Source organism: Lichenostomus cassidix, chromosome 28 (assembly GCF_008360975.1).
Source record: "Lichenostomus cassidix isolate B80296 chromosome 28, HeHo_3.0, whole genome shotgun sequence".
Classification (NCBI taxonomy): domain Eukaryota; kingdom Metazoa; phylum Chordata; class Aves; order Passeriformes; family Meliphagidae; genus Lichenostomus; species Lichenostomus cassidix.
The window spans coordinates 5,463,144-5,488,728 of NC_139508.1; the positions used below are offsets into that span (position 1 = coordinate 5,463,144).

The 25,585-nt window shown below is 62.3% G+C and overlaps 4 protein-coding genes across 10 annotated transcripts; 2 read left to right on the top strand and 2 right to left on the bottom strand.

Moving 5' to 3' along the window:
* Nucleotides 1–758: 758 nt before the first annotated feature.
* On the top strand, nt 759–7,833 carry HMG20B (high mobility group 20B). 4 transcript variants are annotated; one of them, XM_085040738.1, is made up of 10 exons: nt 759–863; nt 1,458–1,518; nt 3,794–3,893; nt 4,152–4,355; nt 4,519–4,639; nt 4,746–4,798; nt 5,070–5,145; nt 5,309–5,524; nt 5,935–6,067; nt 6,726–7,833. In XM_085040738.1, exons 2-10 carry the CDS (start codon nt 1,481–1,483, stop codon nt 6,736–6,738), a joined length of 954 nt encoding a protein of 317 aa, XP_084896864.1. In that variant the 5' UTR covers nt 759–863; nt 1,458–1,480; the 3' UTR covers nt 6,739–7,833. The 4 variants fall into 4 exon arrangements, with proteins under 4 accessions (XP_084896864.1, XP_084896865.1, XP_084896866.1 ...); XM_085040739.1 differs by lacking the exon at nt 759–863 and adding an exon at nt 866–883; XM_085040737.1 differs by lacking the exon at nt 759–863 and having other exon boundaries at nt 1,270–1,518.
* A 94-nt stretch (nt 7,834–7,927) lies between these two features.
* On the top strand, nt 7,928–10,941 carry GIPC3 (GIPC PDZ domain containing family member 3). Its single transcript, XM_085040736.1, has 6 exons — nt 7,928–8,399; nt 8,851–9,036; nt 9,350–9,530; nt 9,979–10,091; nt 10,212–10,293; nt 10,539–10,941. The coding sequence occupies exons 1-6, from the start codon at nt 8,142–8,144 to the stop codon at nt 10,688–10,690; spliced, it is 972 nt and encodes a 323-aa protein (XP_084896862.1). The 5' UTR covers nt 7,928–8,141; the 3' UTR covers nt 10,691–10,941.
* TBXA2R (thromboxane A2 receptor) lies at nt 10,931–17,696 on the bottom strand. 3 transcript variants are annotated; one of them, XM_085040734.1, is made up of 3 exons: nt 17,346–17,696; nt 11,855–12,764; nt 10,931–11,441 (listed from the first exon to the last, which is right to left on the bottom strand). In XM_085040734.1, exons 2-3 carry the CDS (start codon nt 12,659–12,661, stop codon nt 11,190–11,192), a joined length of 1,059 nt encoding a protein of 352 aa, XP_084896860.1. In that variant the 5' UTR covers nt 12,662–12,764; nt 17,346–17,696; the 3' UTR covers nt 10,931–11,189. The 3 variants fall into 3 exon arrangements, with proteins under 3 accessions (XP_084896860.1, XP_084896859.1, XP_084896858.1); XM_085040733.1 differs by lacking the exon at nt 17,346–17,696 and adding an exon at nt 16,990–17,335; XM_085040732.1 differs by lacking the exon at nt 17,346–17,696 and adding an exon at nt 13,871–16,965 and having other exon boundaries at nt 11,855–13,840.
* Nucleotides 17,697–19,965: 2,269 nt separating this feature from the next.
* CACTIN (cactin, spliceosome C complex subunit) lies at nt 19,966–25,573 on the bottom strand. Of its 2 annotated transcripts, none has more exons than XM_085040227.1 (10): nt 25,317–25,573; nt 24,401–24,890; nt 23,452–23,547; nt 22,858–23,003; nt 22,606–22,768; nt 22,377–22,494; nt 21,950–22,142; nt 21,496–21,618; nt 21,102–21,394; nt 19,966–20,647 (listed from the first exon to the last, which is right to left on the bottom strand). In XM_085040227.1, exons 1-10 carry the CDS (start codon nt 25,511–25,513, stop codon nt 20,157–20,159), a joined length of 2,310 nt encoding a protein of 769 aa, XP_084896353.1. In that variant the 5' UTR covers nt 25,514–25,573; the 3' UTR covers nt 19,966–20,156. The 2 variants fall into 2 exon arrangements, with proteins under 2 accessions (XP_084896353.1, XP_084896354.1); XM_085040228.1 differs by having other exon boundaries at nt 21,102–21,370; nt 25,317–25,569.
* Nucleotides 25,574–25,585: the final 12 nt, after the last annotated feature.

Genomic DNA, 25,585 nt, shown 5'->3' on the forward strand with positions numbered 1-25,585 from the left:
ACCTCCTCTTGAGTAGGTCCTGGTGTGACTGGGACCAGTATGAGCAGTACTGGGGGCACTGGGACCCTCTTGAAAGCAGTATTAGGGTCACTGGGACTCTGTAGTGACTGCAGGCATCATGGGGATCCCCAGCTGTGTGAATACTGGAGTCACTGGGAGCAGACTGAAGGTCCTGGGGGACCTCTCCTTGTGTATTTAATGGAGTGACTGGGAACTCCATGGGCTGTACTGGGATGACAGGAAGCAGTGTTGGGGGAGTTCTGGAGTCACTGGGACTCTGGGGTAACTACTGGTGTCATGGGTACCCCCTGCTGGGTGGGTAGTGGGGTCACTGGGAACGGTGTGGGAGGTGTTTAGGGCCATTGGGACCCCACTGGTGGACGCTAGGGCCACTGGGAGCACCCGTAGGCTACTGGGGCTGCTGGGAGCAGTGGGGGAGGGTAACTGAATCAGTGGATCAGCCCTGAGCTGGGCACTGGGGTCCCTGGGAGCGATGGGAGGATACTGGGGTCACTGGAATGGGTCGGTGGCTATGGGATCCCGCCGTGACGCTGCCCCCTTAAGGCGCTACCCACAGCGGCCCACTGGCGGTGGCGCCATCGTCCTATGTCGTTGCCCCTTTAAGGCACCGCCCTCCCCACAACACTTCCTCGTCTCCACGCCGGCTGCTGATTGGTCGGGCCGCCCGCCGCGCGCGCGCGCCGCGCCCGCCAGCCACGCCCTCCATCCCACCTCTTTCCTCTGACTTCATCACAGCCAAGCCAATCCGCGCGGGGCTGCGCTCAACGGGTCGGCGCCGAGCGGCCAATCGGAGGCGGCGCGGCGGGAGCCTCGTTTGCATAATAATAGAGGGGCGTGGCCAGGTGAGCTGCGGCTGCGGCGGGTCTGGCCGGGGGATTCCATGGGGGGTTTCCATGGGGGATCCTATGGGGCTCCTGTGGGGGCTCCGGGGGGCGGGGGATCGCGGGTAGAGGGCGGGTTATGGGGGCGAGCCCGTTGGGGCGCTGCGATGGGACCCTAAGAGGGAGGGCGAGGGGGGGGGGCTGGTGAGGGGGTGCCCGGGGGGCACTGGGGATGCGGGGCGTTATGGGGATGAACGTGTTGGGGGCTGCGGTGGGGCCCGAGAGAGGGGGTGTCTGCAGGGGAGGGCCCGGGGGACGCTGGGGATCGCGGGTGGGAGGGGGGTTGGCGGATGAGTCCAGGGCTGGCTGGATAGCACCCTGGGGAGGAAGGGGGGTCCAGTGGGAGGGAGCTGGAGCTCGTGGCGGGGTCCTGGGGTCTGTAGGGGATGGAAAGGCCAAGGAGGGGCTGCTGGTTGGGGAAGAGATGCCATTGGTGGGGGGGGGGTAGGTCCTGTGATTTCCCCACGGGGTAGACACCGCCGAGGGGGACGTCCGCAGGGGACACCGGTGGGCACCATCAGCCCGATGGTGGTGCCAGCTGGGCTCTGTCCACAGGGTGCTGACCGAGACCCCTGCCCATGGCCCACAGCACCAAGCAGCCGCCCGCTGCCCTGCTGTAAGTGCCATCACCTGCCCCCACCTCCTCTGGCAACCCTGTCCTGTGTCAGTGCCCTGATGAAAGAGTGGCAGAAACTCCCTCCTCTCCAAGCCTTGGAGGTGGTCTGTGTGTGCTGGGGAGGGAATTGTCCTGCTTTGCTCTGTGCTGGAGCAGCCTCACCTTGAGAGCTGGGGGCACTTCGGGCACCACAAGATCAAAAGGACCTAAAGGTGTTGGAGAGTGTCCAAAGGAGGGACATGGAGCTGGGGAAGGGTCTGAGGAGTGGCTGAGGGCACTTGGCTTGTTCAGCTGGAGCAGAGGAGACTGAGGGGAGACTCCTTGGGGGCTGCAGCTCCTCCCGAGGGGAGCTGGAGGGACACGGGCTGAGCTCTGCTCTGGGACAGGGACAGGAGCCCAGGGAATGGCTGGAGCTGGGTCAGGGTTGGGATGATCTCAGGGAAAGGTTCTTCCCCCAGAGGCTGCTGGGGCACTGCCCAGGCTCCCCAGGGAATGGTCCCTGCCCCAAGGCTGCCAGAGCTCCAGGAGTGTTTGGACAATGCTGCCAGGGATGCCCAGGGTGGGATTGTTGGGTGTCTGTGCAGGGCCAGGGGTTGGACTTGGTGAACCCTGTTTGTCCTTCCCAGCTCTGGATATTTCAGGATTCTGAGATTCTAAGCATATCAGGATCAATCAGCAAAGCTGAATTCCTGTCGTATTTGTGCTGCCCTGGGCTGGCCTTGGCCCTCCTGGTGCAGGGGCAGGCAGATGGGGAATCACCTAATAGGTGGAGGGAGGTGGATGCCAGAGCAAACTGGCTGAGGAGGAATCTTGCCTGAGATAACTTTTCTTCTTAAAGCATCCTTAGGCATGTGAGGAATCCGGATCACAAGTAGGGAGGGTGATCTGTCTGGTGCTGGAGGGTGCTAGTGTATTCCTGGTGAACATGATGATGCTGTGGACATCACTGGGAATGTTGCTCTTGGAGCTGATAAAGCCCAGGACTGGCCATGCCCCTGCACAGCCTCTTTTTCACAGGGATTCTTTTTCCCAAGAAGCTGGAAGAAAAGCTGGTCTCACACTTTGCTGTAGGGCTTTGTGTGAGGGTGGGGGTGCAGGGTGCTGGTTGGGCTCTGATCCTGATGGAGGGACTCATCCCTTTTTGTCCACAAGGGCCGGTGCAGTGGCAGACTCTGTGCTGGGGGCTCGCGGAAGGGTCCCCTAAATTAACTGCAAGGATGGCTTGTTTGTGTGCTAAAGGGATGACAATAGCTTGGGGTCTCTGCAGGGAGATTGGAGTTTGCTCCAGGTACATGACATGGCAAGTAACAGGGAAATTCTGAGGTGCATCCTGAGCAGGTTGGGAATACTGTGGCTTTTGGTACATGTCTGTGCTGGGGCTTGTGTTTGGCTCTGGGCTGGTTCCCAGATCTGGGGACCTCGTTGGAAACCAAGTGAGCACCATTTGGAGCCCTTCATGGCTCCCCTGACAGGGTGGGGATGTTTCCTGCAGAACAAGAGCTGCCTTGGGGATCCAGGGGTGTGAATGGGACAGGGTATGGGATGGAGTGAACAGGACGAGGAGGAGGCATGGGGAGACCCAGAGTGATGGTGTGGTGGGACAGGGAGGCTCTGCCCACCCAGTGTGGGACCCAGGGTGCTCAGTGGGGCAGGGAGGCTCTGTCTGAGGCAGTTGCTATTCCATAAAGCCGTGGCAGGGACCTGGGGAGTGGGGCTGGGCCTCACAGTGCAGCTTGTGGTGTCTGGGAGGGGTCACAGGCAGCACAAACCTGCTGGGGCAGCTGTGGCCAGAGCAGGTCAAGCCGGTGCCCTGCCTTCACCCTCTGCCTCCAGGGTTCCTTGGGTGTAGGTGATGCTTCCAGGTGGTGCCCCTGGAGCCAGGATCCAAACCCCTGCAGCTCCTTCTCCCTCTCAGAGTCCCTTGGGACTCCCTGCCAAGATGTGTCCCGCACCTAGGTGACAGGCAGGGATGTGACTATTCACTGTTACCTGACCCCAAGAGCCAACCTCCTTCCAAAGGTCCCTGACAGGTCCCAGGTCTGCTACCAGACCTCAGGGCAGCTTTTGTGTGCCCTGCTCACTTGGTGCTGGGCTCTGCTCTAGTGCCATTGCTCTGCTGTAGCCTCTCCTCGTGGGAACAGGCTCCATGGCCAGTGCCGGGTTTGAGGCTGTTTGGGTAGGGGGATGTGGGGGATCCAGTGAGTGTGAGGTTGCACTGCCGGGGTATGTGTACCCATGTATCCCAGCCCTTTCTGACAGTGCTGTCTGGCTACAGACATGCCACGGGCAAGGCTCAGCATGGGAACTTCCTGGTGGCCATCAAGCAGGAGAAGGGAGAGTCGGCACGGGTGGGCAGTGAGAAGCCAGAGGAGGAGGTGAGTCCTGTAGCCCTTGTTCCTTCTCCCACAATCCCTGGGAGTGGGGCCCAAGGTGCCTGGCCTGGGGCTGTCCCTGTCCCTCTGCTTGCCCTACACCAGCCCAGGCGAGTCCATGGCTGTGGCCATGGGCCAAGAAAGGGCCCAGACATTCCCTTGAGGGCTGTGTGGCCCAGGCAGGTCTGGGGGCTGCTCTCATTTCCCAGCGATGCAATGGCTCTAATCCCTAATGGGCTGTCCCTTCCCCCTGGGTGCCAGCCGGTGAAGAAGAGGGGCTGGCCCAAGGGCAAGAAGAGGAAGAAGATCCTTCCCAATGGCCCCAAAGCCCCCGTGACAGGCTACGTGCGCTTCCTGAACGAGCGGCGTGAGCAGATCCGCACACAGCATCCTGACCTGCCCTTCCCGGAGATCACCAAGATGCTGGGAGCAGAGTGGAGCAAATTGCAGCTCTCAGAGAAGCAGGTACTGGCCCACAGAAGAGACATCCAGGCTGGGCAGCTCCAGAGCCTGCACCCCAAACCGCTGGGCTTGCTCCAGAAAAGGAGCTGGTCCCAGTCCTGGGGCATGGGGGCTGGGTGGGAACCTGGGTTGGGCCAGGCTGAGGCCACTCCATGACCTCCCACAGCGGTACCTGGACGAAGCAGAGCGAGAGAAGCAGCAGTACATGAAGGAGCTGCGGGAATACCAGCAGTCAGAGGCCTACAAAATGTGCACAGAGAAGATCCAGGAGAAAAAGATCAAAAAAGGTGGGTTGTGAAAGCAGTGGCTGCTGGGATCCAGCCAGGTGCTGCCAGAGCCTGTCAGGGGCACGAGGCTGGCTCCTGGGGTGACCTCCTCCTTTCTTCCCTGCAGAGGATACGGGCACGGTGGCTGTGAACACCCTGCTCAATGGGCACCCCCACAAGGTAAGGCCCTGTCAGTATGCCTATGTATAGGGAAACTGAGGCACATGGCACTGTTGGACTGGCTGCAGGTGTGGGTGGGCAGAGGGAGCTCCAGGGCTGTGAGTCCCAGGTTCTTGGAGGGGTGGGAGGCAGAGTGTAGCTGTCTTCCCTCCCCACTTGCTGGGCAGGGCCAACAAGGTCACCCTGTCTCAGAGACCTCATCAGCCCAGCCCCAAAGTGTTGGGGTCCCCTCTGGTGGGCTCAGCCCTGCCCAACCCCTCTTGTCCCTCAGGCTGGTGAGTGCAGTGACACCTTCTCCACCTTCGATGTGCCCATCTTCACTGAAGAGTTCTTGGACCAAAACAAAGGTGAGGGGCTACAGAAGGTTCCTGGGGAGGCCGGATAGGGGTACCAGGTCCTGGCTGGAGCCTGGGTGTTGGTGACATGGAGCTTCTTGGAAGAGCCATGGCTGGGGCAGAGGTTGGGTTTGGGATGAGGGGGATCCCTGCAGACATGGCCCTGTCCCAGCAGCCCGGGAGGCCGAGCTGCGGCGCCTGCGCAAGATGAACACAGAGTTCGAGGAACAGAACGCCATCCTACAGAAGCACACGGAGAGCATGAACTGCGCCAAGGAGAAGCTGGAGCAGGAGCTAGCGCAGGAGGAGCAGCAGACCCTGGCCCTGCAGCAGCAGCTCCAGTCTGTGCGGCAGGCCCTCACTGCCAGCTTTGCCTCCCTTCCCATCCCTGGTGAGTTGGGAGCAGCCATGGGGCCCCCTGGCTGCTGGGACCCCTGCCTGGGCAGAGGTGCACTGAGGGTTCTCCCCATTCCATGCAGGAATCACTGTAGGGCAGTGGGTGGAGATAAGTGCTCATCTGCTGCTAGGGTGGGATTCTGCAGCACTTGGGGGGCTTTCTGGAAAGCCCAGGACAGCCAGCTGGCTCCCCTGTCCTGGTGCAGGGCAGGCTGGGATATCTCCTTCTCTGGAGCCATATTCACAGCTTAGAACACCCCAGATTGGCCCAAATCCATGTGTTCTTGGACTTGTACCAGTGCAGAAGATGGCACCTGGTGCTGGCGTCCTTTCTGTGGTCCCCAGCACATGGACAGGGTTGGTTGAGGATCTGCTGGCCCTGCTCATCGGGCTGTCACCTCGCAGGCACTGGGGAGACCCCCACGCTGAGCACCCTGGACTTCTATATGGCCAAACTGCACAGTGCCATCGAGAGCAACCCCCTGCAGCATGAGCCGCTGGTGCTGCGCGTCAAGGAGATCCTGTCCCGGATCGCCAGGTGAGCCAGGGCTGGGGCTGCGGCACAGGCCCATGGGACTGCAGGGTTGAGCTGGAGCCAGTGGTGATGGGAGCTGAGCAGGGAAGGTGTGGACAGAGACTGGATTGGAGCTGCTCCGGGGAGCTGTGGGAGAGGGAAGCCCAGTCCCTGAATTCAGGAGGTGTCCCCATGTCCAAAGATGCTGATCTGTTGGAGTAAGTCCAGAGGAGGCCACGGAGATGCTCCAAGGGCTGGAGCCCCTCTGCTCTGGAGCCAGGCAGGAGAGCTGGGGGTGTTCACCTGGAGAAGAGAAGGCTCCAGGGAGACCTCAGAGCCCCTTCCTGTGCCTAAAGGAGCTCCAGAAGAGCTGGAGAGGGACTTTGGACAAGGGATTAAGGGACAGGACAAGGGGGAATGGCTTCCCACTGCCAGAAGGCAGGGATAGATGGGATATTGGGAAGAAATCCTTCCTGTGAGGGTGGTGAGGCCCTGGCACAGGTTGCCTACAGAAGCTGTGGCTGCCCCTGGATCCCTGGCCGTGTCCAAGGCCAGGTTGGATGGGGCTTGGAGCACCCTGGGCTACTGGAAGGTATGGAGGAGCTGGATGAGCTTTAAGGTCCCTTCCAACCCAAACCATTGTGGGATTTTTTAACTCGGCTGTGCTTTTCTCCCTCCTCAGTGAACACTTGTGAGAGGACCAGCCCTTCCAGACCCTGGGGCTGGCTGGACCCTGGGCCTATCCCTTGGAGCTCACACAAGGGACAGTCTCTGCAGGGGGTCTGGCTGCTCCCCCCGCCCCTCGCACCTTCCTGCAGCTGGGACCCCCCAGCCCAGAGCGCCTGACCCACACCTGCGCCAACTATGGGGACCTTGAGCTTCGGGGGACAAGTGGTGACAGGGCTGAGATCCCAGCTGGGGCAGCACTGGAAGAGGGGGCAGCAGTGGCGTGAGCACCCCCTGCTCTCCCCTGAGCTCCCCAGCCCTGCCTTGCCAAGCAGGGCCTCCCCACAGCCCGACTGGGCAGGCAGGAGGTGCTGGTGGGTATGGGTCTGGAGTGAATCCACCCCTTCAGGGTGAACTGGGATTGGGGGGCAGTGGGGGGTGACTGGGATATTCTTGATCCTGGTGCTGCCTCCTGTCCCCTGGCCAGCTTGGGAACCCCTTGGTCCCATCCCAGCACAGGCATGGGGGCAGCTCCTTCCCCTGGCCTGCCTCTGCTTTTATTTAATGGGTGCCTTCAGCCCCTCTTCCTGTTACCCTGCTTGGCTCCCCTCCTTCCTCTCCATATCTAGGACCAGGCAGCGAGCTCCTGAGGGCAATAAAACTCTTCAGGCCAGAGGGGAGCTGGAACTGAGCCCCTCCTGGGGGAGGGAGCAGGGGAGAGCTGGGACTGACCCCCTCCCATGGTGAGCACCCCTGGGAGAGGAGAGCTGGGACCGACCCCTTCCCACTTGCAGGGACCCTGGGTGTGCTGCACTGGCTTTTTTGCCTCCTGCCCCTTCTGCCTGAGCCCCCCTGCTCTTGTGGGACCACTGTGCTGGCAGCTGGTGTCGGGGTTGGTGTTCCCGGGGCTGCCTGTCATTAATCTCAGATTGTAATTAGAGAGTGTCTTATTTTCTTACTTAGCACTACGTGAGCCTGGCCTTCAGTCTGTTGGGGGCCCGGGTATGCCCGGTCCTACCTCACTTGCCAGGCCTGTGCTCTGTAGCTGCATCTGCTGTTTGCCATCTCCTGGTGCCGCTGGGCTTGGGATGGGGATGGGAGCAAATAAATATGGGAGAAAACCACTCTAGTCACTGTGTGTTTGTGCTCGGAGGGAGCTCTGGAGCTGATCCTGAGGCTTTTGAGGTGAATCAGTGGGTGATAGCTCTGAGCCCATCACTGCAGCCCCCAGCTCCAGCCAGGAGGGTGTGATGGTGCTGGCTCTGGGCCGGCTGCTCTCCCACCTCTAGCCTGGCCGGGGCTCTTCCTACGTGGCAGAGCTCACCCGATCCCTGCGGGTGACCTGCACCATCGGCTCAGGTTCCCGAGTGCGGGGATCACCTTACGGCCGGCGGGGAGCCAGCCCCATCCATAATTCAGCAGCGCCGCAGGGATGCAGCGGGCGGGCAGGCACGGCCGGCAGCCCCCGGAGGGCGGCCCCATGGAGAACGGTGTGGGGCAGGAGCCGGGGACCCCCGAGCCGCCCGCCGCCGCCGGTCCCGCGGCCCCCCGGGCCCCCCGCACCCGCCCCAGGCTGGTGTTCCACACGCAGCTGGCCCACGGCAGCCCCACGGGGTGCATCGAGGGCTTCACCAACGTCAAGGAGCTCTACGCCAAAATCGCTGAGGTCTTCGACATATCGCCCACCGAGGTGAGGGGTTGTGGCCCAGGGAGGGAGCTTCGTGCCCCAGGCAGGGACACCCACCCTGTGGTACTGTCTGCGGCCTGCGCTCCCACAAGTCCCCAGCTGCTTGCAAGTGTAGTCCCCAAAATTTTCTGGAAGAGTGTTTTTTTTCAAGGCTGTATCGGCTCCTCTGGGGGTGGGGCTTGGGGGCTCTGTGCCTCAGTTTCCACTCCCTGTGTGTGGGACGGGAGTTGAGGCTGCTGGTTCCCTGTCTGATTCTAGCTGCCTGGAGCTGTGGCAAGGTGCACAGGGATGGGGCTGTGCAGGTTCCCCAGGCAGGCTGGGGCTCCCTGCGTCCCTTCTGTTCTAGCAGTTCCCAGATCTGACCGAATCCCCCCATGGCTGGCCCTGGCTCCCCTGACACCCCCTGCCCTGCTGGGGCATCCCCAGTCCCTGCTGACAGGGTTCCCTGGGGCAGATCCTCTTCTGCACACTCAACACGCACAAAGTGGACATGCAGAAGCTGCTGGGGGGACAGATTGGCCTGGAGGATTTCATCTTCGCCCACGTCCGGGGCGAGACCAAGGAGGTGGAGGTGACGAAGACAGAGGATGCGCTTGGCCTCACCATCACAGACAACGGGGCTGGCTATGCCTTCATCAAGGTGAACCCCTGGGGACCGCGCTGGGGCTGGGGCAGTCCTGGGGACTGTGGCCCTGCAGGTGACATCCCCTGCACATCTCCTCCCTGGGACCAGGCTCCTCCCTGACTCCCCACATCAGTCCTTCTCTGGGTCCACCCTGGTCCTGGGGTCTCCCCTGCCATGGGGAGGTTTGGAGGGCCTCCCTGCCTGACCTGACTACTAAATAAAGAGTGTGGGATCACTGAGGTGGTTGTGTGTGGGGTGGGATGGGGGCTATTTGACTGTCCCATTGTGCCATATGGTTGCTGTGTCCCTGTCCCACCGTGGTCCCCAGAGGATCAAGGAGGGGAGCATCATCAACCGGCTGCAGACAGTGTGTGTGGGGGACAGCATCGAAGCCATCAATGACCACACCATCGTGGGCTGCCGGCACTATGAGGTGGCCCGGATGCTGCGGGAGCTGCCACGGGCTCAGCCCTTCACCCTCCGCCTGGTCCAGCCCAAAAAGGCCTTTGGTGAGTTGGGACTGTCCCCCTGCTCTTGCCCTGGGGACCCGGGGATTGTCCTCAGCCCTCTATGGCCCTGCAGCCCCACCCCAGGGACCGAGTGCCTCCCAGGGCTCACCACCCCCTGTTTGTACCCCTCTGCACCCCCACTATATGTGTGTGTGCCCCACAGCCCTGGGTCACTCACATGGGCACCCCTTAGGGGGTTCCCACACCTGCTCGTGCCCCCTATGGGTACCCCCCTTGCTCTGTGTTGTCCTGAGTACCCGTGAGCACCCCATAACCATGAGCATCCCCACCCTGTACCCCTGGGTGTCCCTGACACATCAGCCCCGTCCCACACACGGCTTGCCCTGCAGTGCCCCCGCGGGGCTGGGGGATGGCCGGACAGCGGGCAGCAAGGGGCTGTGGGTACCAGGTCCTGCCTGTGCCCTCACCCTCACACCCTGGGGCACAGACATGATCGGGCAGCGGACGCGGAGCAGCAAATCCCCGGGGGAAGCCAGAGTGGCCAGTGGGAAGGAAACACTCCGGCTGCGGACGCAGGGCTTGGCCGTGCTGGAGCAGGGGGTAAGGCCCACCCCGAGCCCACGGCTGCTCACACTGTGCCAGGGTGGGGATGAGGATCCCCATGCCCCTGGGTGCCCCCTGTGCTGGCCGGCACTCACCCCCCAGGCCCCTCACCCCCAGCCCAGCCCCTCCGAGGAAGAAGCTGCCCGGCGGGTGGATGATCTGCTGGAGAGTTACATGGGCATCCGCGACAGTGAGCTGGGTAAGCGGGGGGCCTGGAATGTGCTTGACCATGCCCCTTCCCCTGGTCCTGGCCCCCCTACCATTGACCTGATCCTGTCCTGACCCTCACCAACCCTGCTCTAGCCCCTGCCCTTTCCCCAGCCCCTGCTCCTTCTCCACCCCCTCCTCCTGACACAGCTCCTGCCTCTTCCCCAGCCCTGCTCCTGCCCCAGATCCTGACCCAGCCCCTCACCCTGGCCTTTACCCGCCCCTTCTCCCCAACAGCCTCGACGATGGTGGAGGCAGCCAAGGGCAGCCCCAGTGTGGCCCAGCTTGCCCAAGGGCTGGACTCGGTGCTGGGCGAGTTTGCCTTCCCCCAAGAATTCGTGGCCGAGGTGTGGGCAGCCGTCTGCCACCCCAAGGGGGATAAGGAGTAGCTGGGGGGGAGGTGTTGTCCCTCACTTTTGTCCCCTCCTCACATCCTCACCTCATCCCCACCCCATCTGGGGCTGGTGGGGATCCCCTTCCTGCCCCCACACCCCCCTGAGCAGCTCCCAGATCTGTCCCTTGGGTTGAGGGGCAGAGGGCACCCAGTCTGCCCACCCACCTCTCCAAGGATCCCCCTAGCACATCCCCCAAATGTGGTGGGCAGCGGCTGTGGCTCATTAAAGCAGAGACTGGAGGAGAAGGGCTGTTGCTCTGGTTGTCAGCAGTTTGGGTTCGCCCCCAGGTCACCCCCAGTGGGCACCGAGCTGCACGAACTGTGCTTTATTGGGGATGGGGAGGGGCAAGCAGCCGCATGCCCCCCGACACTCTGTTGGGTATTGAGTTCAGGGGGGTGGGGAAAGCCCCTGGATGCAGGTGGTGGGGATCCACTGCAGGGGTGGGATAGGGGGATGGCTGTGTCCCCCCACCCAGTGCCCGTCCCCAGGGCTGCTACTGCAGGACGGAGCTGGTGGTGAGCTTGCGGGGCAGGGAGGGGGTGAGGGAGACGATGGAGGGCCGGGGGTGCAGCCGGGGGTACACACGCTGCAGCACAGCTCGGCGGAACAGGATGTAGACCCAGGGGTCCAGGATCTGGTTCCAGGTGACCATGCGGATGTAGATCAGCAGCATCTCCTGTGTGTCTGTGGGCAGCACCTCTGCCTGGCCGGGCAGGTGCTGCAGGACCGTCTGGACGATGAAAATCTGGGGGGAGAAACGGAGCTAATTGTCAGTGGAGGATCCGTGAGCTATGCCAGGGTGGGGAAGTGATGAAGGTCAAGGTACTGAGCCCCTTGAAGGGGTCCTGGACTGGTTTGGGGCACTGGGGAGCAGCTGCTCTGCCTGTCACTGGGGCAGCTCAGGGTGGCAGGAGGACACTGAGACTCAGCAGGAGAGGTCTTAGCAAGGGGACACCCCCAGAACTGGGACCTCACCAGCAGGGACATGGAGGGGACACACTGAAATCTGGGACCTCACTGTGAAGGGTGGGGGACACCAAGCCCTAGGAAGGACATGGAGGGAGGTGGGGGGGAACATACCAAGACTGAGGCCCCACAAGGAGGAACAGGGGGGACATGGAGGGGTGGTGATGAGGAACATGAGGACAGGGTCCTCACCAGGAGGGGCATCCAGCAGATGGTGGCAATGATCATGATGCCCACGAGCTGCACCATCATCTCCACCTCGCTGTCACGGCGCCGCTGCACCGACTCGCGGTCGTGGTAGACACGGCAGAGCGTTACCACGCTGACGGTGTTGAGGATGAAGGAGAGCAGCACGGAGAGGATGCCCAGCAGTGCGAAGAGCAGGCTGAAGACAACGTCGCCAGTGTCGGGCAGGAGGGTGAGGAAGCACCAGGAGCCAGGGAACTGAAGTGTGTACCGGCCCAGTCCCAGCACTGGCAGCAGCCCCAGCAAGCAGGAGAAGCTCCACACCAGCCCTACGATGGCCCAGGCACGGCGCTTGGAGAGGCTGGTGGAGCGGGAGAAGGGACGGTTGATGCCCAAGAATCGCTCCCCAGCCATAGTGGCCCCCAGCAGCAGTGGGCATTGCCCGAAGAAGACCATGGAGAAGCCGAGGAAGTTGCAGAGGTGGCAGCCAGGGTCCACCTCGGCCCAGGAGAACTTGATGAAGTGGTAGGGGATGATGACCGAGGCTGTCACCAGCAGCCCCATGAAGTCTGTGGCCACCAGCCCACAGAGGAAGATGAGGAAGGAAGAGCGAGCCTGGCTGGAGAGCTTGCGGGAAGAGCTGACCAGGACGCAGAGGGCAAAGAGGTTGGAGCAGAGGCCAATGAGGCCGAAGGCTGTGGAGAACCAGGGCGAGGCGATGCTGTTCCGTGCACTGGCGCGGCCATCGCTGGCATTGAATACCCCAAAGCACGAGTCTGCCTGTCCAGCAACACTGCTGTTGGGGGACTCCATGTCCCACACCTGCTCCTGCTCCTTCCAGCAGCCTCAGGCACCCTCCTGGCTCTGCACCATGGCCAGAGCCCCCCACTGCTGCTGGCAACGATCCCGCTTTGCCCTGTGGAGGAAATGGAAGGAGTTCAGGGCTGTTCTCCATGGCCAAGCACACCCATCATCCACCCTGAGCCTGCAGATGTGGGGTCCCCCAGGGGCTGTGGAGTGGGACACCAGGGTGGGACCCAGCTCATGCCAGCTCCAGGCGCAGCTGCAGTGGGTGCCAAGGGCTCCAGCCCTGCAGCTGCTGGGATTAACTGTCCCCGGCCAAGAGCCATGTGGGGCTGCAATCACGAGGCTGAATTCCGTCACAGTGGGTGCTGGGGGAAGCCAGGGGGGACATAGCTAGAGACCCCTGGGCCATCACCCTCCATCATGGTGGGGGACACACTCTGAAGGATGCAGGCACAGAGTGGCTACACCAGGGCGTGATCCTGGTACTCCACCTATCCCTGAGCATTACCCGTGGCTCAGTTCCTGCAGCAGGCTGGGGAAACTGAGGTACAGGTTTGAGGCTGTGCTGCATCCCTGGTACCGTTGCCACAGCCAGTAGTTTGGCAACTAGTGTGAGTCACAGCCAGTGTGAGTCAAAGACCCGCTCTGCCTTGCCGGCCCACCCCTCTGCAGTGGGAGCTGTCCCCACCAGGACAAGTGGTTGTGACAGAGTGCGACAAAGATGGCTGTGGCCATGGGCAGCCCAGTCAGTGTCACTCTGCCTCGTTTTGGCTGGGAAGCGTCTGGGAATCATAGAATCATGGAATATCCCGAGTTAGAAGGCACCCACAAGGTTCATCAAGTGCAACTCCTGGTACTACATGACTTTCCATTGCTAATTTAGTCCAGTAGGCAAATGAGATGATGTGGGACAGGACAGAGACACAGCAACAATGGGGAATGGACAACCTGGGGACACAGACCCCTGCAGGGACCAGGCCCCTCCTCTCCCCCTGGGACCTATTTCTCCAGCCTGTGGATGTTCTCACCAACCTGCCTGCCCCAGCCCACCCTCCTGGCTGACACAGTCCTCAGCCCAGTGGCCCCAGTAGAATGCCCAGTGGGATGCCCAGCTGTATCCTGATCTGCCACCCCTGCAAAGCTGCCAGTGCAGTGCCCCCAGCTGTGGGGGTCCTGGAAGTCCTGCTTTCCCCTTGTGCAGGGTGGCACTGCCACCTGTCCCCTGCCCCCAAGTTAAACCTCACACCAGCCCTGATTGTTGCCAGTCCTGGCTGTTGGTCCATCACTGGCTGGGCTCCATTTACCTATGTCCCAGGCGGGCCCCATGCTGTGTCCCTCACCCAGACACCCCTCACCTGCCAGCCCCTCTCCGGCCCCTGGTGCAAGCATGACCGCAGGGCTGGGAGCCACTGCGCACACCCGAGGCACGCGCCGATCCCACAGCCCTGCTGGGCTGGGATGGGGCCAGGCTGGGATGGGGCCAGGCATTGCAACATCCAGTGGGGCCTCATCCCGGCGGCATGTGGGACTGAGGGTGCTGGCATCCACCCAGCACGGCAGCACCCTGCCCGTGCCCCGTCACCAGCTGTGCCGCAGGTCCTGCAGCTCTGGGGAGTGGAGAAGGGACCAAGGATGGTGGCGGCGGCTTGTCCCCATCTCTGTCCTGTCCTGGTGCAGGGGGCTGGCGGAGCATGGTGGTGAATCACTGCAAGGGTGCGCCAGGCTTTTTCCATGAGCCAAGAGTGAAAACTTCCTGCTGCTTGTTCTCAGTGGTCCCTGAGAGACCTCCGTGGCCCCAGAAGCATCGGCCCTGCATACACGTGGTGAGGCGTCGGTGTGATATTCCATGTCCCTGAGGAGTCACCAGCCTTTCCCATGTCCTTTGGGAGGTGACAATGTCACCCCCTACCCCACACCGATTACATGTGGGTGCCTAGTGTGCCAGTCCCACTCCAGCTGTCCCTTGCCATGTGCCTACCCACACTGTCAGGATGATGTCCCTGAGCACCTCTCCCCTGTGCCTGGGGTTCAGGACCCCCTGAGGCAAAACCACCCTGCTCTCCCTGTTACTTGGGGACTCACAGCCATGGGATGTTCTTGGCTGTCTGCTGGCTTGCAGTGGCAGGAGTTGACCCCTCCCCACAGTGTCCAGCAGGAAGGGGGTGGGGGGATGTGCTGTCTCCCTCCAGTGGCACCATGGCCAGGCAAGGAGGCACTGACACCAGAAGCTCCAAATCCCACCATTACCTACATCCCCTCACTGCTCTCCCTTTCACCTCCTGCCCAACAGGACACAACCACAACCTGGACTCTCACGCACTGCCCTCTGTGGCCTAGACAGGGACCCGGGGGCTCAGGAGCCGAGCATATGAGGCCCCCCTTGTGCAGAGCTGCATTGGCCCAGCACAAGCACTTAGAGGGAATCAAATATTTACAAGGGGTCACTTAGCAGCCACAGGGCTGGGAGTGAGGGAACCCCTGCTGTGCCAGAGCACACCAGTGGTGCCCCCGGGAAGGGGTTCATGTGGGGGTGGAGGGTCCCCCCTCACAATCTCCCCCCCATCGTGGGTAGCCACTGCAGGACGATGCATGTGGGGACAGCAGGTGCTGCAGAAGAGAGATCCTGAGCCCAGGGACAGTCCCCACCGACCCCCTGTTCCTGGGTTTCGGGTTCTGGACCTAGCAAAATGCTTCTAGGGAGACCCCATGGGAGCAAGGCAAGGGGTGCTGGGGTAAAATCCTGGAGGAGAGGAGGTGGCTCTGAAATGTTCTGCTGGAGGCTGTGAGGCACTGGCAGCAGGGTGTGGCAGGCTGGTGCAAGCACTAAAGGGGTTCCTTTAGTGCCTGAGCCCACGGGTTTGCATCCTGTAGCAGATGCACTGAGGCTGCCCTGCCTCTGCCGGGTATTGCTTCCTGCCCTGGCCACATCCGAGGGGAGCGAGGGAAAGGCAGATGGGGAGTGCGGGAGGCTGCTCCTTATCAGCTTCTGCCCCAGCCGGTTGCTTCCCCAGTCTTCCCTGGGCAGGACTGCACTGCAGTCTGTACAGGGCTTGCAGGATCAGGACAGGGTGGGGGGCTGGAAGTGGAGATTTGCTGGGCAGAGAGGCACCACACACCTGCAAAGGGACCCCCAAACCAGGCAGCAGTGACTCCCTTCACACCCCATGTGCACCCTCGATCTGGGGTCCTGTCACTGGACCTGATGCTTGGCCACAGGGCAGCTGTGCAGAAGATGCTGCAGGGCGTTTGCATCTATCTCGTGTGCCCAGTCTCTGCTCACTGGACCTCTCCAGGACAATGACCCCCTCTGTCTCTGCAGCCTGATGTCCCTGGTGCAGGTGGTCCCATGGGACACTGTGTCCCCTGTCAGGGATGGATGTGGTCCCACTGCCACCCACCCCTCCAGGCTGGGGCTCTGGGGTATCAGATCAGCTCGAGGTAATCAGCTAGGACGGGAAAGGCCATGGGGATGAGGACTTGGGCAGGGAATCAGTGTCCCTCCTTGGACCCACAGCCATCACAGGGATCTGCTGCTGTAGAAGTTGTCCTGGCCTGTAGCAGGGACATCCCTACGACACCCAGGACAGAGGACATTTCAGGGAAGCAGTGACACACAGGATGGTAACTGTCCTCGCTTATCCCTGCTGTGGCCTGGGGCAGAAGTCCTCAACCCGGAGGTGTCTGGGGGATCACCCCAGGTGTCCTTGCATGCAGAAGCTGGGGCTCGGCATCCCTGGAGGGGTCGGCACCAGGGCCCCCTGCCCCGCGGCTGCCCCCGCCCGCAGCGTCGCGGCATCTCGAGGGTTTCAAGGCTGCTTGGCCGCCCACTCCGACCGCCAGAAATAGACCCTTCCTTTCCCGGACCTTTCCTGCTCCTTTCCCGACTCTTCCCAGAGGAGCCAGCGGCACACGGGGCCGGGTGGGGGGACCTGTCCCGGAGGGTGAGCGCCGAAAGAAAATCCTGGTGCCGACGGGAAGCCCAAGTCTTGCCCGTCGGGCACCTTCGGTCCCGGGGACAGACAGACAGTGGGGGGAGCGGGGACACCATGTGTCCGTCCCCCACCATGGGGTCTCCGCTTCCGCTCCCCTGATCCTCGGGGTTGTGTGCGAACCGAGCGGCTGAGCCGGCCCCGCGAGCCCCGGGAGCCCCGCAAAACCCCTCCGCTCGTCCCAGTCCTTGGGTCTGTCCGCCTATCCCAGTCTCTCTCGGTCCATCCCGGTCCCTCTGGCCGTCCATCCCAGCCTTCTGGGCTCTTTGTCCTTCTCAGTCCCTTCGGCCGCGTATTCCTTGCCCCGCTCCAACACCTCCCACCCCGTGCAGACCCGAGCCCTACCTCGCTGCCGGCGGGACCCACACGGCTCAGCTCAGCTCAGCCTGGCTCAGCTCAGCTCGGCTCAGTTCAGCCCGGCTCGGCTCAGCCCTGCGGCGGGGTGGGGGAAGGGCCGGGCTCGCCGCGCCCCCTGGAAGCGGTCCCGTCCCTCTCCGTTCCCTCCTCGCTCGGGACGGGCCTCCCGGCGGGGGTCGCCCAGCTGCCCCATCGTCCCCAGCCCGAGCAGCGCCTCCGAAGGCTCCATAGCGTCCTCCCTGTGCAGCCCCCCCGGTGCCGGCGCCCAAAGCCCCCCCGACGGCGGCACCCATGGCTGGGTCCTTGTCGGGGCCGGACTCCCACCCCGTTACTCATTTGTTTACCCGAGCGAGTCCTTGTCCGGGCGGGGTTGAGGCGGGGGGGTACGGCCGTGCCGCCCCTCCAGCGGGAACCACTTCGGGGCAGCCCCGACGGGCCGGCACGGCGGTGGGGTCCGTCAGAGGGGGCGTCCCCGCCGAGCCCCGCAGCGATCCCGGGACCCGAGGAGGGAGAAGCAGCTGCAGCTCCGGGGACAACGGTGGTCGAGGTCCGGGGTCCCTGGGTGCTCTCGCAGCCCCGGTGGTGCCCCCCCGGGGGGGATTCGCCTCCCGGGGGTTTTCCCAGCCCTGCAGCTCCGAGCTCGGGATGTCGCTGCGCTGTCCAATCCCGAGACGAGCTGGGGCAGCACGTCTCCAGGCAGTGTTCCCTCCCGCGGTCTCAGGACGCGACAGCCTCCGTTGCTGCTCCTCGTGCTCCGCCGAGGCGGGCAGAGCCGGCTTTGGCCGCGGCGTCTCCATCAGCCCCGAAGCGGTGGGATCGCCTGAGTCCACGGGGGACGCGGGGACATCCCGAGCACCAAGCCTCCCGTCAAGGCCAGCCAGGGACACAGGTGGATGACCACGCAGGTTTTCCTGGCACTGCCTTGGCAGCGAGGGGCTGCAGAGCCCATCATTCCGCTATCCCTTGGTTTGGAGCAAAGATTATCACAGTGAAAGCCCGGGTGGAGGCAGGGCCAGCCCGCAGAGCTGGATCACGGCTGGCCCTGTGCGCCGGGGGCCGCCGCCAGCGAAACCCGCGGGGCTCGGCAGCCGCTGCTGTCTCGGGTGGGCCTGCGGTGTGCCCGGGAGCAGCTGTGCTCACAGAGGATGGGGCACGGGGCAGCTTCACCGACTGCCCTGCCCGGGCATGAACCGGCCGAGCCGCTGTGTGCCACTGCCCAGTTCAGGGCTGCACCGTGGCAACTTTCCCCAAAACGAATGACAGATGTGAACAGGAGCATTGAGAGCAGCCAGGGCAGGGAAAAGCCGTCGGGGGCTTCAGCCGGATCCAGCCCCTGACCTGGCCCCGGCACGTGCCCAGCGGTGGCAGCAGCTCTCGGGGCTCAGGCTCCTCTGCCTGCCCAGTGATCTAATCCAGGGCCTAGAGTCAGACGCGCAGGGAAATGCAGTGCCTTGGAGACGACATGGACCCTGTTCAGGCTGGAGATACAGGAGGAAGTTTTTGGGGCAGTTCCTCCACCTCTGTGTGTGTACCCAGGAGGGAAAGGGATGGGCAATGAGGAGGGAGACTGCCAGGCAGCTGAGCAGAAAAGGCACCAACCACCAGCTTTGGGGTTTGGGTTCTTGTCCGTTTCCTCCTCCCGGGCCAGGCCTTCACTCACTTCCTGTGCTGAGCCCTGAACCCCCCCTGCACAGGGAGTGACTGCAAATAACTCACAGGAAGGAAAGGCCAGGGAATGTGTCCGGTGCAGCTGCTGACCCTGGGGACGCCTCATGGGACGGGGAGGGGGTACCCATGTGCAGGGCCAAGACACTAGGGGTCCCCCACTCCCATCTGTAGTCAGGCCAAGACCCACATATGTGGGTGGACACAGCAGGCATGGGAGACTCCTGAGCACAGGCTCCCACGGGGCCTGTGGGGCTAGATACTGCAAGCAGAGCTGGAAGCAGGACAGTGCAACCTTCCTGAGCCATGGGGCAGCTTCCAGGGCCTGGAGGCCCCCACACAGCATGGCTGGCTCTGCCCTAGTGCTTGGAGACCTAGGCAGGCCCCTAAGTCCCTGTGCTATGGGCCTGTACTAGGGAGAGGGTGGATGCAGGTAGGAAGTGGCAGGACAGGTTTCCTGCACCCCTGGGCACTACTCACCAGCACCCTGTCATGCCTGCCTCAGCAGGGACACCCTGGGATTTGGGGGCTTGTGGGGATGAGGCCATGTGAGGTGATCCCAGAGGAGTGTGGCTGTGCCCCATGATCACCACCTGATGGGATGAACAACAGCGAGTCCCAGCTCAACCATGAAGTGCCCCAAGGCGTCCAAAACCCATCTGAGCATCACTAGAGGTCCTTGGGAACCCTCACCTCATCAACAGAGTACTGGGGAGTGCAGCCGCGTCTTGCCCAGGGCAGGAGAGCCTCACAAGAATGGTGTGGGAGGGACTGCAGGCTCTGGAATCCGGATTTTCCCCTGTAAGGAGCTATCCCAGCCAGCATCCCTCTCTGCTCCGCCAGAGCAGGCGCCTGGCAGCCGCTGAAGCCTCCCATGCCACAGCCTGGGCTGAGGGAGGTGGCGGCACTCCCACGCTGGGGAAGCCAGATCCCAGGGGAGGACATGCCAGGAACGGGGCCCAGGAGAGGCTGAGGGGCCTCTCTACAAAGCAGGACACACGGGCAGTGCTGTGCGGTGAAGCCAAGGGCCCCGTCATTCCAGCTAGGGAGCATCGGCTGGACTGGTCTGGCACTGATAAGAGGAAGTAGGGGATTAGGAGGGGGCTGGAGTGCGCAAGTGAGTGCACAGGGCTGACTCTGTGAGGATGGGGCAACAGACCCCAGCAACACAGGGGTGAGGACACCTCACCCCAAGCACTAGCCAGTCCACAGGGGAGCTCCCAGTACTGGCCCTGTATGGTACTGGTTGGTGATGTCATGCAGGAGCAGTGGGTGTGCACATGTCCAGGATCTCATGGCTAAAACAACCCTTATTTTATTTATACCAAAGTCTCAGGGTCCTTTGTAACAAAAGCAAGGACAGGAAAAAGCCTCAGAACATGCCCAGTGCTGGGCCAGGCCTTGGGGATATCCATGGAACAGTGTCTGTACCACAGGATGAGACCCCCCTGCCCACCCCCAATAGGAGTTCAAGGGTGCTGAGCAGCCCCTCAACGGCGGTAGCGGTAACGCTTGAAGTGGAACCAGAGCTGGAAGATGCCGTTAGCAAACTGGCAGCGGAAGCCGTGGCGGTGGGAATACTCCCACTCCCTGTTGACGATCTTGAAGGCGATATCCTCATATGGCGGCCCAGCGTGGAAGCGCAGGATGGCAAAGTCCTTGTTGTCCTGGCAGGCCTCCAGGAAGTACTCAGGTGTTGAGCGCTTGTCAATGAGGTCGGGGTAGAAGATATTGAACTTGTATCCCTGCACGATCTTGGGGGGTGGGTTGTCGAAGTCGTAGTGGGTCTGGTTGTACTTGTTCCACTCGAAGCCTGTGTGTACACGGTTGAAGAAGCGGGGCTTGCGTGGCCGGTACTTGTCAGCCCACAGATAGGCCTTGCCCGTGAGCGGCATTTCCACGCTGAACTGTGCCTCATCTGCACCCATGCCTTCCTTGGCCTTACGGAAGAAGATGTCGTCGGTGCTCTCGGAGGCATCGCCTATATGGGAGGAGAGGTGACATCAGGTCCTGCAGTGCCAGCCAGGTCTGGGCCATGGGACACTGCTCCAGGCACACAGAGAAGGAGCTGCTGGGCAGAAGATGCAGAACTGGATACGGGAACGCATGTGCTGCCCTATGGGCTCTGAGTTGTGCTGGAAAACTCAACGAAAACACTCCTCCTGCCTGTCTGCACCCCAACACCTTAGCGGTACTGAGGCAGGTCCCACAGAAAATGCTGCCTGAGCACCATCTCCCTGCTCCTGCCCAGGTCACAGCGCCCTTTGCTCCAGCGGCACCCCTCTGCCAGATCAGCTCTGGGTACCTGCTCCATATCCAGCTCTTACCCTTTTGAGGATAGCATCCCCTCCAGCCCTGCACCCTGAATCACCGCATGCCCTCCATGCCAGGCAGGCTGTGAGGCTGGCAAGCACAGAGCCTGCCCTGGGGCTCACCTGTCACCTGGAGCTGCTGGCGTAGGAGCAGCAGCCGGTGTGTGTCCTCCTCAGCTTCCAGCACATGGGCATCGAAGGGCAGCTCGTTGGGGCCCAGCAGCCGGGGGCTGTACTTTCCAGCATCGTAGTCATCCAGGCTCTGCTGGATCAGATCCTCCTCCATGAGCACAGCCTCCCCCTCTGCCTCTCCCTTCACCTCTGCATCCTGCTCCGCCTCTGGCTCTGAGGAGGGCCCTGGCTGTGCCTCAAGGCTCTCCTCGGGATCCAGCCTGCATGGAAGGGAGAAGAGAGGACTGGGACAGGGATGGTACCCTCATTCTCTGCTCACCTGAGCTCTGTCTGGGGAAGGGACAAGGAAGCACAAGGCTGCCTTTCTGCCCAGGTGACTGCTCACCTGTCACTGGGGGAGACTGGTTCCCGCTTGATAATGGGGAAGAGTGGTTCACTCTCCACGCCCTGCTCCTGCTTCAGCTTGTACAGCTTCTGACGCAGCACATCCTGGTGCCGCTCTCGCAGCCTGAGAGAGGAAAGGAGCCGTCAGATCCCACCCAGCAGAACTACCTCACTGCCACTGCCCAAAGCTGTGACACACACAACAGTGAGCAGAAACCTGCTGGGCTTGGACAGCTTTGGGCTGAATAACCCTCAGTTTGGTTCCCTCTTGGAGACCTCATTGTAAACATTACCACTGGAAAACGGACTGGGTGTCCATCCCTGCTCCCCTCTTGGGAACCGGCCATTTCAGTTCCCAAACTCCCCCATTCCTCCCACCAACTGGGTTTGCCCAAGTTGGTTTCCCCATCTCTGCCCAAGGCAGGGTCTGTGCCACCCCCATTCTCTGCTCTCACCTGGCCCGAGCCATGTAAGCCTTCAGCTGCTGCAGGAGGCTCTCCCAGTACCCGATGTCCAGATTGGGCCCTCCTGCCCGGATCTTGCTCTCAATGCCCTGGTACAGAGCTTGCAGCTGGTTGTACGTCTTCCCCTTGAACACAGACTGCACATCCGAGCTGACCGAGGCGTTGACACCATCCCGACGCTCCCCTGGGCAGGTGAGGGCAGCTCGTCAGTCTCCAGGAACTCAGCTGCACTCACCCTGGTTCTCCCAAGAGCAGGAAGCCAGACCCCAGCCAGTGACAGCTGCCAGATCCACACCCTTCATCCAGCAGGTCCAAGAGAGCCCCTCTGAGCCTGAGCACATGCAGCAGACCCTGCACCCTACGTGACCAACCCCTCACAGTTCCCAACACCCACACCAGGTTCTGCTCTCCAGCCCACCTGGTCCTCCTTTCCCGGAGGCCTCCAGCTTGCGGAGCTTGGCTATCTCATCCTCTGTGATGATGGTCATGTCCCTCCAGAAGTCCACATTCTTCCCTTGCTCTAATTCCATGTACACCTGCAGGCAGGAGACAAACTAGACATCAGGCACCTGCTCCCCACCACAGGCAGGAAAGCAGAACTGGCAGAGAAGACCTGAGCCCCAGCAGAAGGGTGGCAGAACAGGCACCTGGATGTCCTCCACCAGGTCCTCCATGTCAGAGACGGTCAAGCCGTTGAGGAAGGTGTAGGGCTCATGCATCTCCACGGCCAGGTCATCGTCTTCTGCACTGATATACTTGGCCAGAAGGTCGATGGGTTTTGCCCTCCCATCCCGAATCCGGATCTTAGACCTGGTGAAGGGAGAAGAACAGTGGGGGACACTGAGCAGTGCTATCCTCTGCTCCCTGCCAGGCCTAGCCCTGACCAGCTGCACACCTACCGCAGCTTGGCCTGCTGCAAGTGGAAGTTGTCCTCCTGCTCCTCCCAGGTTTTGAAGTGCTCTGCCTCTTTCTCCCGCTGCAGCATTTCTAGCTCCTGCTCCCGCATGGCTTTTTCCCGCTCCCGCTCCAGGCGCAGCTGCTTCACCTGCCCAAGGTAACAGAGCTGTGAGGCCACTGTGGATGGGGCACCGCACAGGCACCTGCTCAAGGACACAGCCATGACCTGTCCCTGAGTTGCCTCAGCTCCTGCCATCAGCCCAAGCTCCTGGAGAGTCAGGAGCCAGCGGGGCCAGGTTTCCTGGGCTCACTACCAGTCCTGTGGGGGACAGGGGACACAGGCACAACTGAGTGCCTCAGTGTCGTGACCTGGCATTGTCCTCCTCAGCACCTCCTGAGTTCCTGGGCTCAACCCCAGGGAAAGAGGTTTCTCAACCTGGAGTAGCAAAAGCCAGGGTTCCATGGCCCCCGCAGTCCTACAGACTACAACCACCCCCAGGAGAAGAAAACAGGGACTTCCCAGTGAGGCATGGAGAGAACCAGGGTGTCCCCAGGGCTCTCTGTCAGATAGTGAATGGAGAGGACATCTTACCCACCTTCTGCAGCTCCAGGCGATTGTCCTCCTGGATTCGCTTGTTCCTCTCCTTCAGGTCCTTCTCGTCCAGGTGGCTGATCCCCTTCTTTTCCAGTGCCTCAAATACAATGGCCAAGTGAAGCTGTGGAGCCCAAGGACCTCCACAGCCCCTCACTACCCAGCAAGTGCTACTACATTCACCAATTTTTGCTGCTCCAGTGAGCTCTGATCGTGTTTAAGGCCCCTAAATCACTCAAACCCTGCTCCTGAAAACCTCTCAGCAAACCTAGGCCCAGCCCACATAGGCCACCTGGCCTGGCAAGGTGAGTGCCAGCACAACAGTACCATGGAATTATAGAATGGTTTGGGTTAGAAGGCACCTTAAAGATCATCTTGTTCTACCTCCTGCCATAAGCACAGACATCTTTCACTACCCCAGGATGCTCCAAGACCTGTCCAACCTGGCCTGGAACACTTCCAGGGATGGGGCAGCCACATGGGGCTGGACAATCTCTGCCAGAATTTTTCCATCCTCACAGGGAAGAATTTCTTCCCACTATTCCATTTATCCTTGCCCTCTGGCAGTGGGGAGCCATTCCCCTTGTCCTGCCCCTCCAGGTCCTTATCCCAAGTCCCTCTCCAGTTCTCCTGGAACCTTCATAGTCCCTGGGAGGTGCTCCAACATCTCCCCAGAGTCTCCTCTTCTCCAGAGAGCCTTCTTTTCTCCCTAACCCTGAGCACTCCCAGCTCCCTGTCATTCCTACAGCAGAATGCTGCATTCCTGTTACCATCTCCGTGTCCCTGCACCAGTAAACACTGCCCAGCACCCAGCCTGCAGCTCCAAGTCCCTCTCCTGCCCTCGACCTATCTCCTCATCCCAGCCCCCTGGCTACAGACCTCACCTCAGGCACGAGTCCCCCCTGACTATTCCTGCCTGTTCCATTCAGCTGCAGAGACAGGGCAGAGCTCACCTTGCTCCAGATGAATGTGCCCAGCAGGTTGTTGTCCCCGAAGGGGTTGTCGGTGTTAGTGTAGCCCATGTACTCCTCACCCCAGCCCATCTTCTCTCGCTTCTTCCTCTCCTTGGCCTCCTTTTTGGCCAATCTCCGGGCCCGCTTCTCCTCGGGGGTCTCCAGGGCCTTCAGCAGCGCCGCCTGTTTCTTCTTCTCCTCCCTCAGCCTCAGCCGCTCCTGCAGGCTCAGCTGCTGCCCCGGCTCCTCCCGGCCCCGGGGCCGCGGCGGGGATGGGGAGCTGACGGAGGACACGGAGGACTTGGATCCATCCCTCCTGCGGCGTCGATCCCGGCTCCGCGCTGCCCTGTCCCGCCCGCCCTCCTGGCTGGAACCGGAAGAGCGGCCCCGGGACCGTGAGCGCTGTTTCCTCCGGTCCTTACGGTGCCGGTCCCTGCTAGTGCTGCTTTTCTTCTTCTTCCATTTCCGTCGGCCATCGCTGGAGTCCGAGCTGGGGGGCACAGTCGGGTTTCAGCGGGAGGAAGCCAAGGCCGTGCCGGGCACGGAGCACCTCCCCGCCACAGGTGAGGCCGGCCCGGCCCCGGCGGCAGCGCCGAGACAGCGCGGGATACCTGCGCCCCCGCCCGATCGCCCCGGGCCGATGTCGCGGGCAGCGCTTGGGACCGATCGACCGCCCCCAGCCCCCAGTCCCCGGCCCTGCCCGAAGCCGGTGGGACCGAGCATCCCTTCCCTTCCCCCGCCGGAGCCGGCGGCGGGGACAGCGACCGGTTCGGGATGCGCGGGCCCCGGCACACCAGCCCCGCTCCACCCACCTCCTCCCGGCACACCAGCCCCGCTCCACCCACCTCCTCCCGGCACACCAGCTCCGCTTCCCCACAGGCACAGCGCGGCCACTCCGGGCCCGGTCCCCGCTCACCCCGAGCTCGGCTCCCGGCGTCGGCCCCGACTCCTGCTCCGGCTGCGGTGCCGCCGCCCGCGGCTCCCGGAGCGTGAACGACCCCGATCCCACTCCCTTTCGCGATCCCGCTCCCTTTCTCGGTCCCGGTCCTTGTCGCGGTCCCTTTCCCGCTCCGAGCGGCCTCCCCGGGCCGGGCTGCGCGACCCGGAGCCCATCGGCAGCGGCAGCTCCGCCCCGGGGCCTCGCGGGGCCTTAGCGCACAGGGCTGCCTCGCCACCTGCCTGCAC